The sequence below is a fragment of the Podarcis filfolensis genome, assembly GCF_964270895.1.
Source record: "Podarcis filfolensis genome assembly, chromosome: 1".
Lineage (NCBI taxonomy): Eukaryota > Metazoa > Chordata > Lepidosauria > Squamata > Lacertidae > Podarcis > Podarcis filfolensis.
Genome location: NC_139604.1, coordinates 57,122,482 through 57,143,001, shown reverse-complemented (window position 1 = coordinate 57,143,001; position 20,520 = coordinate 57,122,482). Strand labels below are relative to the sequence as shown.

Genomic DNA, 20,520 nt, shown 5'->3' with positions numbered 1-20,520 from the left:
ATTTTCACTTTCTTGCACTTTGGAACTCCCTGCCTATTGAGATCAAGCAGGTGCCCTTCACTGAACTTTTCCCACTGCCTGCTGAAGACATTATTGTTTAGACAAGCATGCCCAGATGTTTAGAAAGTTGAGGTAACTTTAATATATTTTAGTATTTTTAACTTTGTATATTTCAAAGTATGGTTGTGAATTTTTCTTGATTTTCTTGTTTTCTTTTTGTGAACTGATTTGAGGGGTTTTTTTTAACAATCAAGTGGTGTATAAATTTTAGGAAATGAATAAAATAAAAATAGTGGTTACAAAGTATGTTTTCCTTAGTTCACTTTACATTTGGGTCTGTTATGTGTTGGGCTCCTGTTCCAAATCCCTGGCATGTATGCATGCCCAGCAACATGATGCAAGAAGCAACTTGTGTGCTCCTGTCAAGCTATACTACAGCAACTCACTCAGTATGTTTCTTCAAATTGGACAATATATGCACACACTTACCCTAACATTTTCCTGGCTCACAAAAGGCATTTTTATATACTACCAGACACATACCTGTTCTCAGTACCTAGTTGCAGCCCTGGATGTCTGACAGTTTTAAGATATGCCCATGTTTATTATTTTAATCATGAGAGATTAAATTTGTAATAAATTGTGCTGGCATTTTAATTGTGATAGTCACTGGCCTACTGCACCAGGGGTTTGTTGACTACCTTTCAGAACAGGATTCTTTTTTAAATAATAATTTCTTACAGCATGTAAATTAATTTGTTTTCATGTTTTTCCACATCAGCCTCTCTTCATTTCTGTGTTGTAGTCCATTTACTTTACCATTTCCAGGTTAGGCTCATCATTATTCCCCATTAAAATAGCTTTAGGCATTTTATCCATAAATGGCTGGTCCATGTGCTTTGAGTTTATTTTACTTAATGAAGTCTGCGAAGGCAATTTAATACTGTTTCTTATTTACACATTCTTTGCCCTCTTCTCGGATACTGTCAGTTGTGTGTGTGCCTGTTAGTTTTGTGGTGGTGTTTCATCTGTGGGGCAGGCAGACTTAGTGAATGTTTGCACCTACATTACATACTGTTTGTGCCAATCCAAAGGCAACCATTTTTTCCATGTTCTGTCACCCTCCTGGCTTCTGACACCCAGTAATTGGTTCGTTTTTCTGGGCCCTAATGACAACATACCTGGCTGCTACCTTTGTCTCTGCTTCTCCTAACTGAGAGGTACCTGGTTGGCTGCTGTTACATAGCGCTAGACTAGATGGATAGTCAGTTTGATGCATCATAGGCAGTTTCTTTTTTTCTTTAACCATCTCTTTTTGGAATGATTTAACTTCTGCTACAGTGCAGAGGCCCAATTGTGCATCTGCTCTGAAGGGATATAGGGAGTGGGATCTGTTAAACATTCCAACCATGCTTCAACCACCATTTCATACACTGAGGTAAACAAGGTACAGAACTGTTATATACATATATATTTATATAATATGCTATAATAATTTGTATCTTTCTTTACAGCAATCTTAGTTAATATCTTTCATACATAGGTAAAAAAAGTCACATGAGAATGGCACATGTAGGGTGCTCAGAGTCCCCTACAGCCTCCATGCTGGGGCAAATCAGAGCAGGGATCCAACAGTTAGCATTCCTGGAAGGGGTAAATGAGTGGTGTTGCAAGAAACGGCAATGCACAGACTCTTTGCTGCCTCTCTAGTGATTGCATACAAAGGCTTTTAGAATCCATGAATGGAACTGGAGGGCATCAGGATCAAAGGCATTAGGTGGAGACTTCTCACTTTTCTCCCACAAAAGGGAAGATTCCGATTTAAATAAATCAAGAAGCTGGAATCCACTGGTAAATGCCTGGCTCCAATGTGCTCCAGGAGGGATAAAAAAGGGAAAAGGATACAAGCAGTGAGGCTTTCATACAGAGAAACTGCTGTAGAAAGCAAAGGAAGGAAAGTAGTTTTCTGTACACAAACCTTGCAGAATAACAAAATAAAATTAAAGTTGGTAATGCCCCTCATATAGGCAAGAGCCCAAGATTTCTTAAGACAAAATTGAGTGCTCCACAACACTGATTCCACATTTAAGTGTGTTCCACTCGAATAACAAGGAAAGTGAGCATATTAGGGTAAAGATAACACTACCTGGGCTGTTGCCCCCTACATATTACTCCAGAGGGCAAGCAGGTAGTTAAGATTACAGATGTACCAATGTAAATTCAAGCTATTTGAAAGGATTCTAAAAGACAACAACATCCCTCTCATCATGCCCAGCATTCTGAAGGCACCATCTGACCACCTATAAGTGGTTGATAAATACCATTCAATAAAGGTGACCATCAGAACTGGGATACAAGTTTTTAAAACGACCTTTCCCCCTAGAATTCGAGCAGTTTGGGAGAGAGAAGTAAGGGCAGGCTACTACATCATGTTCTTAGATAATCTGCAAGGTAGTGTCCGCCAGCAGGCACCTCTGACATGCTGATATGAACGTTAATGGTAATGTGTGTGGTAGTGCTTTATCAATTGCATCTCCTGTGTGATAGCATTGGACTCACGACACATCCAAACCAGGCAAATACATGACAGACCATGCAGTTAAGTACCAGTAAGTCAGTCTGAATGCTAACATGGTGCCTGGGACTGGGAGGAATCCCTTCAGCAGCATCCTATGCAGCAGAAACTCAGGATCTTGAACATCTGGGCCTCAGATAAGTTGTGATAAATAAGAGATACACAAAGCCCCAATAAATGCATTTTTTTCAAAATTATGTCAGACATTGTCTAATTGTCTAGTTTCTCCAGAGGCATGAAAAATGAACTCCCTTATGCTAAAAAAAAAGAGTTAGACAACAAAGGGCCCAGTCATTCTTCATGGATAATTGAAACACAGGGATCAAAGAAGGGGAAATTTCTAATACCCTGGTACAAATGTCTTCTCTCAATGAGGCAATTGCTCCAAAACTCACTGCAGTACTATTCAGGTGAAGTTTATTTCATTACGAACCCTTATCAAACACAGTCAGCTTTTCTTTTTTCAAGGAAAACTGCTACCAAACATCAGGGTTGGACTATGGAAGTTCTAGATATGCTTTGCAATAATGCGTATACATGTATTGCATGGTTTCACTTCTTCTACATGCTGCTTTCTGGCTTGCTCCCTCACTAGCACAGATTACCAATCAAGATAGTCAACAATCTCATCCAATAGGATGACTTCTATATATGCCACTGGTACTGGGGAAAGCCTACTTTAGACAAATGAGGCATTGCTATTGGCACTTGTTAAGACAACCTGAAGGAGGAGAGGACACTTGGGAAATTTGGCAAAGCCTAACATCATGGAAGATGAGGACGTATCTCCTTCACATTACAAGAGAAGCAACATGACAGTACAAGGAGAGAAAAGAATGAAAGCACTTGACACTGTGTCCTTTCCTTGCATCTCAAACTAACAAACAAAGGCACAACGGAAGTGTGGGAAACAAGAGAAAACAACAAAAACAGCAAGGCAGCAGTGAGCTCAAGAACAATTGTGCACTGTCTAAAGTAACTTGGGTTTCGTCACATTCAGTATTTTGTTCATAGTTTTCTTCTTGATCTCCCAATGAATTGATGTTATCCTGTTGAGTGAGTATGATACTACATGGCTGCAATTTATATGATGGGAAGCTCAATGCCTCAACCCTCTGCACAACGAAGTATGGCTAAAAAGAAATGTATCAGACATGAAATATGGTGAGAGACCAAAGATGGAAATGCCATTAAATATACCTAGGGTTGCCATATGTCTAGGAATTCCTGAATATGTCCTGTTTTGGGGGTCCTACATGCCCATCCGGGGGGGATTTTACATTTTAAAGCAAACGTCCTGGATTTGGTTAAAAAAGAGAAAGTGTGTGTGCACTGGTGGCTCTGGTTCAGGCAGCTAGGGCAGCCTGTGCTCTGGTTCTGGTGCTGGCAGAGGGGCTATTGCCCTAAAAAAGCTCAACAACTTTTTGTGTCCAGATTTTTACCTCTTGAAATATGGCAACCCTAGTATCAGTGAAATAGTACTAGCCCCCAGAAACAGCTACTTGAAAACTATTTATACAGGTATCTCCCCACTTACGCACGTTCAACTCATGTGTGACTATATAAATGTGCAGTGCTGGGAAATAATTAAATAACTTGATTAAAACTGCAAAAAGGCACAGAAAGTGCAAAAATGGCCTGAAAAGAGTGGGGGAAAGTGCAAAAATGGCGCAAAAAGAGCAGTGCCATCAGCGGCAAGTGAATCTGACCCACAGCCAAGCACTTGGGGGCACTAGTGTTTACACACACACCCTTGCCATTGTTTCCAAATCATCCTCCAGCAGTGAAGACGACTGAGAGCCATTGCTGCCATTCATACCAGTCTGGAAAGTGCTGCTGGTTTTTTTAAGGGTTTTTTCAGTGGTTTCCAAAGGTTTAAAGGGCGTTTACAAGCTTTTAGGATGGTGTTCCCCACTATACATGATTTCACATATATGTGTGGTATCCTGGGATGTAACCGCCACGTAAGTGGGGAGGTACCTGTACTTCTAGACCATTCTAATTCATTATAATCATCATGTGACACAGTCACTGTTTCCCATTTTACAGATGTGAGTGAGACACAGAGCACATGCTGACTAATATGGGCCTTGAATCTAGTTCTCACAGATCTTTCTTTAACCCTCATTGGATAATAGTGCCACAATAGGAGAATCTTCTACTTGAACATGTGGTAGCTTTACTTTAGTTTGTATATACCACAATTCTTTATGAACTGCTTCTTAGATTTGACATAAAGGCCTCTACCAACAAATACATTTTTGATGTATGAAAAACTAAACGAAATCATGCACTGCAATCCTGAATGAAAATCAGATTTAACAGCTGCCTTATACTGAGTCAGACTATTCACCCATCACTGTCTTACACTAAGAGGCAACAGTTCCAAAAGTTTTTCAGCCCTGCTACCTTAAATTAGAGAAGGCAGGAATTGAATCTGGAACCTTCTGTATGCAAAACATGTGATTCCCCACTGAGTGATGGGTGCATTTTTGTCTCCATGAAAAGATCCCTACCACTACATTCTTCAAAACAACAACATGGAAGACTGAAGATATACATAAGCTGGTCACACTCCCCTAAATCTGCCTCTGCCAGAGTAAACCATACTGGGCTGGATGGAACAATAGTCTTAGTATAAGGCAACTTCAGATGATCAGATATGTAGGATTTCATCTATAGCACTATATGTGTGCTAGCTCCAATTCAGCTTCAGTGGCACATACATCCTACCCTCACATAATGGGTGAAGGGACATTCAAGTTGTTGCCACCACTCCTTTTAGGCAAGCAGGGCTGTTTGAATGATTTAGTGCTAGCTTGTTTTTGAACAAAAAACAGTCAGATGATTGCTCCAGTAGTGAGCTGCAGACTGTGTGTGTGTGTGTAACCCCATAAGTACTTAAAATTATGCTAAGGGGAAACAGTGTGTTTTTCATAGGTACTATTCCATAAATCAGGGGTGGCCAACTCTGAAGAGACTGCGATCTACTTTCAGAATTAAAAACTAGCAGTGATCTACCAGCTTTTTGGGGGGTTCAGCTCAAATTTGTTGAGCTTTTTTAAGGGAGGAGAAAAGCCCCTAAAAAGGGACAAAGAGGTAAAGTCACTCACAAAAAGATCACGATGGATCAAAACAGCAGCACAGAGAAAGCTCTGTCTCTTCCCTTCCAGAGATCATACAACAATGGAGGGTGGGGCGAGGGGGCAGGAGTCAGTTTTAGCCACGCTAAGGAAAGGGAGCCAGAGATTGACCGTGATCTACCAGTAGGACATCCCTGCCATACATATATGTGAAACTCATGCAACCACATTTCATGTGACAATCAAAATAACTATAAATATCTAGCTGGGAGAAGAATCACATTTCCCAAGCACAAAATGCTGAAGTCTTAAGAACTGGGGAAACACAGCATCCTTGCAATGGAAGCATTCCACTGGACGAAGTCCATAGCTTTGAAATGTGGAGAAAGTTAGACAACCTTTTGCAGCAATGAGATGCACCCTGTGCTAACCAGGATGAAATGTTGGAGACATAGGAGATGTAACATATTTATCAACAGTATAATCAAGTGGGGAAAATCAGATGTGGAATGTAATTGTTTGAAGAGGGAAAAGGTACCGAGCAGAATTAGATAGGAAGTGCCAGACAGAGTTGAAAAGGAGAGAACTTATAAAAGCTATTACCACAGGTTCTGGTTTTAAGTTCCCACTCCCCAAATTCAATGCATGTCTCAGCCCAAAAGCACTTAAAAGGACTGACATGGCATTGTATGTGTATTTGGGAAAGTTTGGAAGTACCCTCTATTGGAAAAGAATGAAAGTGCTCATCATTAGTCGCTCTGCTAGTAGGAGAAGTATTTCTCCCAGCTGGGAGATATCTTTTGTTAGGGCATCTTTGGCAAAGCTGCATCAACATCTATATGGGGCCTTTGATCACCTATTTTAGTTTTTAAAGTGAACGAAAACCTCTGGGAGTGTGAATTAATTCGCTGCATCTGCTCTAAAGCTTCAGCGGAGTGTGCAATTCCACCCAAAATCTACTAGCCCACTGACGCTGGGTGAGTAAAAGGGTTACAGTGACTTTGCTACAACTAGGAACTGCTCAGTTAATGGCTATTGCTTCAGATACATTCCTAGCACTGAACCGATTGCATATTGAAGTTCTAGATAGTTTTCAAAGGACAGTCTAAACACCCAAGGTGCTGAATAAGCAGGGAGAGGACACAGCACCTTGGGGATGAAACCCAGAGGCAAAGCCATGAAGGAGCTTTTAAAGCCAGGTAGAAGAGTTGGAAAACCAATTTATCAGAGCACAAGCAGGATGCAGTGTGCGTGAAATAGGTACCAACATGTTTCAGGGGTAAAACTCAATAGAAACTCAGTATGTGTGTCAGTAGTATGGCATTTTCTAGTTCTTTCCTATAACTACAAGGGATATGGGGTATGCTAAAAATAAATAAATAAAGGTGTACTTGTGGAGTGTTGGTGTAGTCATTAGCCTTTTTAGTGTAAAACAAATTAAGTGCTAGAAGACCCATTTTTTCAAGAAGAACAAGACAAATAAGATGCTGTGATGTAATGCAGCAAATAAACTCAACTCCCATTTTTATACTTGCCTCTCCTGCTGAGTGCAAGCATTTGATACACCTGAATCTGTGTATTTTCCTTCTTCCAGGCATAAGCCCAACAGTCACAAAAAGCACAGACAATCTGGGACAAACACAGTTAAGACAGTCTGATTCCTGCTACCAGTGACAAGGAAGAGGATAACAAACACTCTTGGGATACAATCAAACAGCTTTAAAAAGTAACAAAACCCATGAAAATGACAATGAACTGGTGCTCCGGTCAGGCACAACATTGTAGTGCAATAGCTTGTTGCATCATTCACAATCTGATCACCACCAAATGAACATATTCATCTTCTCCAAGCAAAGCTGTATCAACAGCCTCTCAACCTGGCTCTCCAAGCCTAAAATAATCATCTCAGGCAGGGGTGGGGGACCTGTGGCCCTTCATCAGCCCCAACCAGCATGACCAACAGTCAGGGATGATGTAGTCCAACACAATCTGGAGGGCCAATGGTTAGCCATCCTTGTCCTAAGGCAGGAAACTGCCTGCTCTCCACCTTTGCAGATTTTCAGATTCATACAGTAGATATGCTGCACGCACAGACACCCTTCCCTCCCCCCTACATTCCCATGACCCACAAGAGCTGGGAAGCTTCCTTCTTTTCTATTTGTAAAGTGCTTTGAAGTTTAAAGCGCTCTCTAGGTGCTAAGTATTTGCACTGAATCACAGCTTGATTCACAAGGCAGTGCTCCTCAAGATTGGCAGACTGATTGGAGTGGCTTCCGCTGCTCAAGCAGCCTGTCCAGTTTGGTGAGCTTAACCTGCTGTAAGTACCTGCAGCTTAAACTCTGCAACACCGCTGCATCCCAAAAGATCCTCATAAACCATGCAGTTTATTATATGCTTTGTCCCAGAACTATATATTCCTGCTGTGTCTTCCTTAAAGAAGCATATTTTATCAGTCTAGTTCTGGTTTACAGTAGCCTTAGTCAACTAACATGAACCAATACAGCTGCTATTGAAAAAATGGGAACACTGAAGAGCTAAATTATTAAGACAGATTGGCTCAAGCCTAAATCATTAAGATTGTTTGAAAACTGGAATTTTATCAATAAAAACCTTCTGCACTTCCAATGAAAAATTGTTTCAGGGTAGAAAGGGGGGGGGTTTACTCTTCTGTCATGTTGACCACCAGCATTAGGCCCCAAGTCACAATTGCCCTGCATATTGCAGAATCATTTAATGTTATGCGGGTGTACTATCTTACACCCATGTATTTGCAGTCCTATCCTATGCAAGTTTATTCAGAAGGGAAAGTCCTGTGGAGTTCAATGGGGACTGGTTTCCAAGCTAGCATACATAGGAGTGTTAAAACATGAAAGGCAACGAGTCCCTAGAACCTCCATAGGAAACAAAACTAAGGCTGCAACCCTGTACTCACTTAGCTGGCAACAAGGACCACTGAGCTCAGTGGGACTTACTTCCCAGTAGACACATACAGGATTGTGCTATTAGTCACCAAGAAAACTGGAAATTCTCCCACTCGTTTCCAGTGCTTCCAAACAAGCAGCCTTTAAACCACAAAGAGGCACAAGTGGCTAGAGCTTGCCAGAACCTTCAGGGTGCCCTTTGTTCTGGCAGCCTGCTTGGGGACCTGAGGCCGCAACCTCAGGGAATGTGCCAAGTACCTTCTGGGTTGCCATGCATAGGTCATATGCTGTGTATGGCACATGAGGCTGCATGCTGAAGAGGCCTATGGTAAGAGTTGTTCTTTCACAGTAATGCTACATTCCGATATGATATGACTTGTAGGTCACAATATGCTTAACTTCCTACATAAAAATTATTTCACTCCTAAGTTTCATCACTAGAAAATACTTGCAATTTTACACAGTGCCGCCATGTTGCTGTGAGAAGATCTCAGACATGAGCACTGTTGCAGGACTAGTGGCTGAGATGCAATGTCGTGAGTTGTTCTGATGTGTAGTTGGGTGGTGCTGATAAGCCCCTGATTGTAGAGTGGTTGAAGGAATGCATATGAACAGGGTTAATCCTATCACCCATCATTAATTTCTAAGAAGGATTTGTAATAACAATGCTTCTTAAGGACCCAAGTTGAGGGAGAGATGGGAATGCAGAGAGAACATTTGTCCCACTCAGGCAGGTGTTTCTCATACACTTAGTAACTACCTCCCCAAAATGCTTAGTAGCTTTGTAAACATACATGAGACTTCAATGCACAATATAGCAGTAAGTCCATCTTTTCCCTGAACTCAGGGACAGACCACCATTGACCTTACGTGATGCTGCCAGTGAATGCAAGATCAGGAATGGGGACAGACTGGCTCTGGGCACCATTATGTTTTGGGGAGTAATATAGGGCACTGGCAAGCCAAAAGCTAGTTTAAACCAATTGATTCATGCAAATAGAGATGAAAATTCTGTCAGATAAAGCAAGATTGTCACTAGTTCATAGTGATCTGGGGAGCTGTGCAATGCTGTGAGACCCAAAATACCTCTCATCCCCTCCGCCCCACCCTCCAGTACATGTACTTTCTTCTCAGAAGAAGTCTGGTTATCACTGAACACAGAGCTAATCAGGGGAGCAAAACACCCGAGCCCCGGCCCAATTTTCACTGCACCCAGTCAGGATTGGGAGTGGGGGACTGCATTCCTCTGGAACACAGCCTTAATGGCTATAAAACAGGAGAGTGTGTCTGATTATTTTTTTAAAAAAAAATCACAATGATGACAATGATGGACAGGTGCTTGAGTCAAACATGATACGCTAGTGCAATAGGGCCCAAAGTCACAATCTCCTTGATTCAGACACAATTCCAAGGACATTATCTGACCCCTCGGCTTATGTAGCTCTGGTCCTCTAGCCTGTGGACAGTAACTTCCTAATTTCAGCAGGAAAGGCAGAGATCCTGCCTCCTTCTTAAAAGAAATATGCTGAGGTAGGGAAACCAGTCGTCTAACTTCAGTGAACAAGGTCCTCAAAAAGCAGCAGGCTGCGTTAGGCAGTGATTTTCTCCCTAACTAAAGAACACAAACCACGGTGTGGCATCCTTCGTGCTGACCTCCACTGTGGCGCCATTAACAAAGCACCTAGGAAAGAATGCCACCTTTCCCCATGCATCTTCCACAACTCTCACCTGCCCAGTGACCAGGTCCTCTACGTTTTATCCCATGACTCAAAGCATGGGATTGGCTATTTGGGCCCTTCTCTCCTACACTAGAGGGCTGAGATCATGCAGTCCTCTTGTTTGGCAGGGCTGGTCATATTGCCAGTGGGAGTGGAAGTCCGGATTTTGTCAGTGGCCAGACATTCCTGGCTACTCATGCCTGTAGGAGTGAGGTCCATAAGCTCTCCAGAAGAACTCAGAGGGAAAGAAGGGGAAACTGATATGCCTGAGGAGGGATCTGTTGAGCCCGCAAATAACCTGGGGGGCTTTGGGACTAAGTTGGGCTCATACTGTGCTCTTAGCAGGATCTCCTGATCACTGACAGACTTGGGCATCTCAGCAAAATCACTAGTGCTGTCCGATACCATCATGCAGTAGATGTCCTGGAAGGAGCTGCTTTTGCTGTCCAGATTAAAGAGGCTGTCTATAAACTCGGCAAACTCCAACACTTGCGGACTGGGGTCATCACTGAGCCTCCCGTTCTGGAGGGTCAGTTCCTCCTGAGCAGTGAAGGAAACGTGGTCTGCATCGCTGCCAGCACCGCCGTCACTGCAACGCCGCTGAGGAGTGGTGTCTCCACTGTTGTGCAGGGCCTCAGGAGGCTGAGTCTCCTGGGAGTGTTTGGAGAGGCTGTCAGCAGCAAGCAGCTCTGTCCGTGAGCTGAGGGAGGGGTTTTCCTCAGGGATTGCTGGGTCGATATAAAAACAGTGAGTCTCATCTTTCTCCATGACTGCATGGAGGCTGGGTGAGCCGCGGATGCTACGAAAACCAGAGGAACGCCTTGAATCAAAGCTGTAGATGGATTCATTATCCGACAGGCTCTCCATTGTAGCAAGAGGAGCACGCCGGTCCTGCAGTTCAACAGACAGGCGTTCCTTGGTATCTAGAAGCAGCAGCTCCACAGGATCCTTCTGTACTGGAGATAGAAGCTTGGTCTCATAAAACCCTTCCAAACTGATTTCAGAGTGAGCCTTACTCCTGCAAAAGGAGAAGACAAAAATATGAGACTAATACAAGGCTACGCTATGATCTCTTGGAACAAGCCACAGAAGAGAACACCGCAGATACAACTCCTCATTTATGACATCACGATATCCACCAACACCACAGCAGTTATAACACAGCAGGAAGGAATACGTCCATCAGGGGTCTTTAGTAGATTTTTCTAGAAAAATCAGAGCCACATCCTTACTTAGTGCTGCTGTTCCTTCTGTCCACTACTATGTCTCCAATTCCAATCTGCACAGAAGGCCTAGGCAGAGGCTGATTCTGGAAGATTAACTCCGGGTTGAGGTCCACTTCTGTAGGACTCACCATCACTTTGGCTGCAGAAAGCAAGGCTGTTTTGCCTTTGTTATAATTCTCCAGTACCTGTGCAAAATAAATTGGTAGAAAACAGTTTTCTTCAGTTATCATTTCCAACCTAACCTCACTGACTTTTGACATAAAAGTCAAATGTCCCACAGTGTGCCTAAAATGGATCACAGTATCATGTTATATCAGTGCTTTTGATTTTCAACAAAATTTTTGTATGTAAGCCTCACATTTTGCTGGACCACATTTTGCTGGATACACAATCCCTTCATCATAATGTCCGTCCTTTTCTTCATCCGTGAATCAGTTTGTTCAGATGTTCAGCACAAACTTTTTGGTTCGTCTTCTATCCCCTCTGGTACCTCCCCAAATAATGCCCATTATTACCTTGTTAAGACCCTCCATGACCACATAAGGCAGGTGTTCGTGTAGCATTGCTGGGGAAATTATCACTTCATTAAATGCTTTGTTGTCTCCCCAAATGGCAAAGTATGTGGGTTCATCCTGATCACAGCAGCTGGGGGGAAAGTCAAGAAAGGCACAGTCATGGGAAAGCAAGCAAATTAGAGGGGGAAGGAATGATGACCCCAGAGAAAAAACACTGGGACATACAGTGGGGCTGGGTGTAGGGGACATCACTCAAAGGACCCAAATGAATAACAGAACACAAAGGCAGTTCTTTCAGGCCCATATTCTAAGGCAGAAGCATTCATATCACATCTTGTCCTGCACAATTAACTGACATTATGAAATGCTATAATATGGGACCAGCAGAGAACAGAAACAAACAAGACTCAAGCAGTTATCTCCTGTCATCCATCTCTTTTCCCACTACAGTGCTCCTCTACTAAGTACCATTTCAGGCAGGAGCTAAACTGCCAAGAGAATAAAGCCACAGGCTTCTGCAGATACCTTGGTATCATGGCTATATTCCCAAGGTTAAAATGCCATCAAGAGTACCTGGTTATTACATAATTTTGTCATTCTATCGCTCAGCTGCATTTCCCATTTTTTAATTCTATAACTTGGAATATTACATTCAGCAGACCTGGCAAACAAAACTAGCTGCATGTAAATGCATACATAGAGGTTTTTGAATATTAATAGTTTATCCTTGATGAAATACTCATTGACTGCAGTGAACTACCTGGCCTAATCTTTGGTTTAGTGAGTGTCTTCTCAGTTTGGGTCAATTAGTCTCCCACCCAGATGTAAACCATCCTTTGTTCCTGGTTGGCTTTGCTTTTTGGTTGGGGGAGGGGGACTTGGCAGTTGAAGATCCCAGCAATTTCCACTCACCACGGCTGGTACTATGGGATAAATGCAGAGCACGTAAAACCAAACTAGAGTTCCCATGGGGGAAATTTAATAATATCCATTTGTGCTGCACTATCGGGAAAAGGTGCCACCAAAATTACAAGTTAGAAACTCTCAGAAAATAAGATCACCACCACCCCACTCTGGCCACCAAGAAAGCCCATCAGACAGTTTGCTGAATATTATCCCCAGCTCTACCCACCAGCACTGTTCAGCAGGATGATTGTGAACAACATGAATGATGCGCCCAGGAGGATAGAGTGGTGTGCTTGCTGACAGGGCGATGGTTAAGTCACTAGGATGGGTCCAGAGGCGGTGGCTGGTTACTGAATTCACTTCTTGCTCTTCAGGGAGCTCAGACTTGGGAATGCATTTTGTGGCACCCACAATGATTCTCCACTGTCCAAGAAAAGAGAAAGGAAAGGAGGACTCTGAAGTAATGAAGTGCAAAGCTGAAGTGCTGACATTATATCATGGTACAAAGGGGAAAAGTTGAGAAAACTTCACATTAGTATTTGGGCTGATTGTTGTTTTTTTTAAAAAAATGCATTGTGTTCCCATTTGACACTCATAATGCAGAAAAGAAGGCAGCAATCACACTATGGACTAGATTCCTTGGTTTGTATATTAACAATAATAAAAACATGGAAAAACAGCCATCTCTCTCTCTCTCTCTCTCTCTCTCTAGCTATCTATCTATCTCTATAAATCACTGAGCATATCTGATTATGAGTTCATGCATTCAGAGAAGAAGCTAGAGTTCATCTCTAAGAAGCATCTGTCACCCAGGTTTCTACTTTGAGCAAGGACAAGTAGCAATCTCATTTGAAGGAGAAAACTTCCAATTTTTAGGGGCAACTAGTGATGTCATAAATCTGATCATTTGTGAGCCAACCAATTACAGTTGTACCTTGGAAGTTGAATGGAATCCATTCCAGAAGTCCATTCGACTTCCAAAACATTCAAAAACCAAAGCACGGCTCTTGCAGCCAATCGGAAGCCCCATCAGATGTTTGGCTTCCAAAAGAATGTTCGAAAACCGGAACACTCACTTTTGGGTTTCAATTGTTCAGGAGCCAAAACATTCAAGAACTAGGCTGTTTGAAAACCAAGGTACAACTGTACTTATTAGTTATAGTTCAAATTAGACGGAAGTTTGGGGTTATATTATTGTAAGAAAGAAAGGAGGGTAGTTGTCCAATAGGAAGTTATTAACATTTAGCAGGCAGTGTCTCAGGCAAACTCCCTCTTAGCAACAGTGATTAAGACATGCGAAATCTACAGAATCTAAATATAGGGAAAATATGATAACCCAGTCTGGTGACTTTCCAGGCCTGACATCACACACAAACAGAACTGCATTTGATCAAAAAGAATACTAATGTTAATATATAGAACTGCATCTCTCTTTATCTCATCAGAATAGCACCGTTTCCTTTTAATTTTGGCTCCTTTCCCTGATAGTGTATTTAATTAATACCTTCTCTTGTCCTGCATACTGAGCTATCCCAGTATCACACAACACACAAGAAGCAGTTACAGAGTTTGCTTGTGTGTTACTTTCCCAGAGTAAACTTTTTAAAATGTGTTATCACTGCTGTGCAAGTGTAACAGCCTTCAAAATACCTTGTCTTCTTAATGGCATATTAATGCAATTGAATAATTGTGGAATGGGCAAATAAGAAAAACGATAATGGGAACTACCTTGAAAATAGATTCAACTAAGAATACCATCACCTTTTAACCCAGAGGGAATAGTCACAAGGGGATCAAGGCAGGCACATGTCAAACTATGCCAATATGCCCCAACTGGCCAGAGGCTAAATTATCAGATTTCTAACTAATTACATTTCACTACAAATGGAATTCAAGTAGTAACAGGAAGCCCCTCTCTCATTTGAGACAGTTTTTAACAAGGAAGGTAAGAGGCTACATTAATCTCTGGCTGTAGCCCAGACAGATACACATGAAATTTACATTTAGACTGTGAATCTGCAGTAAGGCAGACAAGGTCTAATCTTAAAATAACTAGGATTAGGTTGCTTATGCCACTGCTGTTATCATGAATTTATCATAGACCTGGGACAGCAGCCGATGAAACATGAAGTCCTAAACAAATAAAGGTGAAGCAGTAACCTTTTCAGCTACAGTCATACCTCATGTTACATTTGCTTCAGGTTGAGCGTTTTCAGGTTGCGTCCCATGGCGACCCGGAAGTACCAGAAAGGGTTACTTCCAGGTTTCGCCACTCGCGCATGTGCAGACATGCAAAATAACATCATGCGTATGCGCAGAAGCGGCAAATCGTGACCCGCAAACGCAGGTTGCGTTCTGCCAATGTTGCGAACTGGCCTCCAGAATGGATCCCATTTGCAACCAGAGGTACCACTGTATTTTAAGAATGCACGTGACACAAATAATTTAATTTCAGATAGACTTGAAATCTTTCTTTATTATTTTACATATTAACCTGCCTTATTTTCATATCCTGCCTAATCTGGCTAACAGATTAAAACATCACAATGGAAATATATAGCAACCTCCATTTTAACATCAAAAGCCTAAAAACACAAGAGAGTCCAACTCTTCTTACCTTTGGTTTGTTACTTCTCTGCAGAACATCAAGAAGCTGCCGGCGAAATCCCTCCAGTTGTGAGAGCCCAATCCTGAGGGATAAAGAATATCAGATGCACTGATGCAGGTATAACTATTATGAGGAGCACATACAGGAAAGTAAAGAGAGATGGGATCAGAGTAGACTTACCCATGGCTCAGTATAAGGCTATTTTATACAAATATACTGAAGACAATTCCTAACCCGTTAGAAAGATAGGAGCAGATACATTACAGATAATCCAACGAGTAAGTGAATAATACAGTAGGCAAACTACTTAACTAAAACTATAGATAACAAAAAATATGACACAGGGTTGTGAGAAGTCAATACTCAAAAGGGAAGCAGGCTATCAAAATCCATTTAACCAAGATAATGATTCAGAGATTTTAGATGCCATATGACAGGTAAAACAAGCAAACTAGGAAGACGGAATAGAAGTGTGAAGTACCACTATCCAGATAATCATAGATAAACTTCTACATAATGGGTACTGAACTTTTTTTCCATCTCAGGCAAAGAAAAGCAGGCAGCTTCCCACTCCAGCATGGAGAGACTGCAGTCTTCTCTGCCTCAGATGCATGGAGGAGCATGATCTACATGAGGACAAAGGTACACTTGGATGATTCCTCCCTTTGCACCTTCCTCTCCACTGCCATCTCAATAAATTTGGTGATGGGAGGCATTTAGTGGAATAATAGTTGGGGCATCCATGCTAACCTCATGGAAGGGCTGCATGCCACCCATGGGCCACAGATGTGTGCTAGGACAAAGAAAATGCAAAAGGATATGAGCTTTTAACATAAAAAAGAGCCAAGAACCTTATACACAATTGTAAGGTGGTGAGAAATGAAAAAGCACACAGGTAAGCAAGAGATGATAGTGCACATAAAACGATACACAGTACACAAGTGTAAGATGACACAGTTCACATACTACAGAGATGCTAGGCAGGAGTGAGGTGACAACACGTATAGCTCAAGATACAGTGCAAAGATGGAAGATGACACGGAAGATATAGCCAGGAGACAATTCACAGGTGTAAGATGGCTCAGAAGAGGTGACCTGGGAGAGAGCACAAATGTGTAAATGACAGCACAAATAACTAAGGAGATGGCAAATAGATGCCAGATGCCACAATGAACATAATTGTGGAATCAGAATATTCACCTTTTTCAGTAATACAGGCAACTGAGAGATAGGGGAGGGATATGCCAATACACAAGTATGCAATACATCAATGAATGAGTCCAGGTAAAAGACACAGCAATACAGGTAGCTAGGAAAAGAGGGACAAGCAAGACGGAGGTTGAAGATTGGTAAATAGGAAATTGAGACAAATGTGAATTGGGATCTTTCAGAAAGGAAGCGCAGAGCTTTGGTATAAAACAAAGAAACACTGAAACAAGAAATTTCAGACTTATTGACTTGCCTGGGGACTAGGTCTTTGCCTAGCACAACTGCTGTAACAAACTCTTTGGAGTACTCCATTGCATCCTCACTAGAAGGGAAACAAGAAGGAACTGGTGGGATTTCATTGTCAGAAAGGGACACAATATCCAATTAATTCTCTGAATCATAAATATCCAGTTTCCAAATTTATAAGGCTGGCACACTACCTGTTCGCTAAACCAACAGCCCCCACCCCCACCCCTGGTACTATTCTAGAGATACAACTCTGAAATATACTCCAGTGTGGTAGCCCAAACGTGAACTGGATCACCAGTGTATTCATCATATGTTGTACTTCATATGGGCAAATCCAGAGTGCATTTGAGAAACGCAGAAAGTGAAGAAACACTACATTGGCATCTGGATGGAAACATTTTCATATAATGAGAATGAGAGCAATACCAAAATGCCCACCACCAATATATAACTAAGCTAGCCCACATGAGGCTTAGTAGTAGAATGTGGTCTTAATTCCAAATAAGGAACCCACGCCCCAAATGTGTCACAAAGAAAATAAACTTTAGAAATCAATTTCTTTCAGGGTTAATTGACCTGTGATTCCCTGTCCAAATAAACTGATATGATTTACATCACTACTGATGTATTGAACAACTGTGGCCACAGAGTCTGACATCATAGGCATCCCTCTGGGCATTCAACAGAAGCAACTCCTATCTGTGACAGGGCACATCAGAAGTTGACACCTGAGGTAGGTCAACAACCTGTTCTTAGCTTTCATTTTTTTTTAAAAAAAATCCTTAAACCTGAAGATGCAAGCCTGAAAATGCACAGAATAGGCCTGCTAAAATCTCAGATGCTATGGCTCCCCCTTCCCTTTATTTAATAAATACAAATACTTACCTTAAGAGTCCACCTGGGGGAGAGTAGGCATAGCACTTTAGAGTTGGGTACTGAGGACGCAGCAGGAAGGACAGAATGGCAGCTGTGCCTGCCCCTAAGGAATGGCCCACAACTATTAGGCCATAGTGTTTTGTTCCTCTACCCTACAAAACAAAAAACAATTAGGTATTTGCATAATTTGGCAATTCTTATCAAATCCTTCCCCCTTTAGCTAAAATATAAGAGAGTCTAATGTGAATCTCATCCCAGCCATAAACTCACTTAGGTGGCCTTAAGGCAAGCCACTCACAGATCCCTGCCCCAAATCTCCAATATGAGGAAAAAACCTTTGAGTATTACAGTAAGAGAATGTATGTAAGGCACTATAAATGCACTCAATTATAGGATAAATATAAAAAGCAAATCTTGAGCTCCTAAGTAAATTACAAAAGTCTGGAGCCACAGTCTAAAGAACAGCAGGATTAATTCTGAAAACAGACTGATGTGAAAGAAAGGCAAAAAGATTGCAGAGCACTCCAAGGTTGCGTTATCTATTTCTGAGTTGTGTCATTTTTACATGTTTTACTTTTCATTCTGTTCTGCAATTTTAGAAGGCCCTCTCAAAACACATTATATATTTAAATACATATTTAAACACAAATTTATTTTACTTAAAAACAATATCAAAATGTGTATTTTAATATGCTTGAACAGCTAAGGACTGTATCTCAGCATTAGAGAAGTGTTAAAATCCTGTGGAAAGCTAAATTCCAATTTGAACATTAGTCCAAGATGTGTGAAATAGATCATTTCATTTATTCACAAACACTGAATTCCTTACACATCCTTATAGTAGGCTAATTCTTCTTTGAACACTTCCTGAAGAACATTTAGTACAGTGGTACCTCAGGTTACATACGCTTCAGGTTACAGACTCCGCTAACCCAGAAATAGTGCTTCAGGTTAAGAACTTTGCTTCAGGGTGAGAACAGAAATCGTGCTCCGGCGGCACGGCGGCAGCAGGAGGCCCCTTTAGCTAAAGTGGTGCTTCAAGTTAAGAACAGTTTCTGGTTAAGTACGGACCTCCGGAACGAATTAAGTACTTAACCTGAGGTACCACTGTATAGGCAACATACACATACTCTGCTGTTAAAAGAATTATAGATGTAATGATACAGCTCACAATGTAATTTGCTTTATAGAACAGAAAGGTCAAGTTGTTCTTTATGTGTGCACACGTGTGCAAAATTACTTTATAATTTATTGCAAGACTCAAGCAAGTCATTAATGTGGAAACTGATTTTCAATTGAATTTTACCAGTTTTTAGTATCTTGGAATAAGATGATTTTCCTGCCTTCCTTTCCATTTCCTAACTTCAGTGACTTATTTCCCCCCCCCCCCAACACTGTTTCCAGTAACTGTTCAACAGAACAGTAAATTATTCATCTGGTGGCCAAGGGCACTGAACAGCTACAAATGTTAGAAGTGTTCAGATGTTGACATTGTTTCTAGTAATTCGGACATAATGTTCTATAGTTAACAGAGGGACGTGGGTGGAAATATGAACCTATCTCCTGACCACAATGCACAGAAGCAAAGCCTCACCAAATCACGCCCAAAGGCCTGAGAGAGCACCATCTCCTGCTCTAGTTTCTTTTTGATGTACTCAGCAGACAGCACCATCCCCTAAAAGGAGGAAGAAAGGACAAGTGAAAAGGTGAGTTTTAGCACAGCTGAGTGGCCTGCATTAGCACTTCAATAACATATCTGATCATACTCAAATGATCAATGTGCTCTTAGTTTTTCATTTCTTTTTCCTTCAGACCCTCCCTGACTCCTCTTTCCCCCTCTCTCCTTGGACCATTTAAAGGGCCCTAGAACTATGAGGTCACTCACCATCTCCAACATCAACCAGCTATTGGTGAAGTGAGCTCTCAGTGGCTGAGGATCATGTCACCCATGGCCAGTGGCATAGCGTGGGTTGTCAGCACCCGGGGCAAGGCAAGTAATTTGCGCCCCTAACCCGTGGATTTTAGCACTCGAGTCTCTTCCACTAGATTAGCACGGCCCCCCCCCAGATGTTGCGCCCGGTGCGGCCGCCCCCCCTGCACCCCCCACGCTACGCCACTGCCCATGGCTGATGGTTCTCATGGACATCCTGGCTCAGCAACCACCAGGGATAGGAGGGCTGTTGCACAAACCTATTCCTTTTTTCTAAAAAAAGTCTTCTTTCTCCTGCTTTAACTACATGTGTCAGAGATAAAAAGGGCATGTTCCACATTCTTCAGTCCTTCTCAAATACCTCAGCTGTTTTCCGTCTACTGGTTTTTTCAATTCTAGCCATAACCAGAAGGGTTAATATTCATTCCATGTCCCTTACATTGGCACTGTGCTTTCTATAGCCCAACACAACAGTTTTAGTAATAAAAAACCCCCCACTATATCCTTAATTGATTATACGCTTCCAGAATTTCCTTTTTTGACATATCTAATATATGGAAAAATAATCTGATTTTTCTCTCCTGCATCTCCAATGCTTATCACAGGGGCCATGCACCACGTACAGACCATTTTGTCATGGTTTCTCTTTATAGTTGACCTATACTGATAATTTTCCAGGCGCTTAGCATGGTGTCTTGCGTTGG

The 20,520-nt window shown here is 41.9% G+C and overlaps 1 protein-coding gene across 14 annotated transcripts in view; it reads right to left on the bottom strand.

The window, feature by feature from the left end:
* Positions 1-1,456: 1,456 nt before the first annotated feature.
* The window catches only part of DAGLA (diacylglycerol lipase alpha), a 91,468-nt gene continuing 72,404 nt past the window's right edge, over positions 1,457-20,520 (bottom strand). For all 14 annotated transcript variants that reach the window (XM_083580577.1, XM_083580581.1, XM_083580578.1 and 11 more), the window contains 8 exons: positions 19,481-19,561; positions 17,896-18,038; positions 17,015-17,083; positions 15,562-15,634; positions 13,171-13,367; positions 12,039-12,168; positions 11,530-11,708; positions 1,457-11,315 (listed from right to left, as the gene is read on the bottom strand). In XM_083580577.1, the coding sequence (XP_083436703.1) occupies positions 10,388-11,315; positions 11,530-11,708; positions 12,039-12,168; positions 13,171-13,367; positions 15,562-15,634; positions 17,015-17,083; positions 17,896-18,038; positions 19,481-19,561 (1,800 nt within the window). In that variant the 3' untranslated portion in view covers positions 1,457-10,387. The remainder of the gene's footprint in view (positions 11,316-11,529; positions 11,709-12,038; positions 12,169-13,170; positions 13,368-15,561; positions 15,635-17,014; positions 17,084-17,895; positions 18,039-19,480; positions 19,562-20,520) is intronic.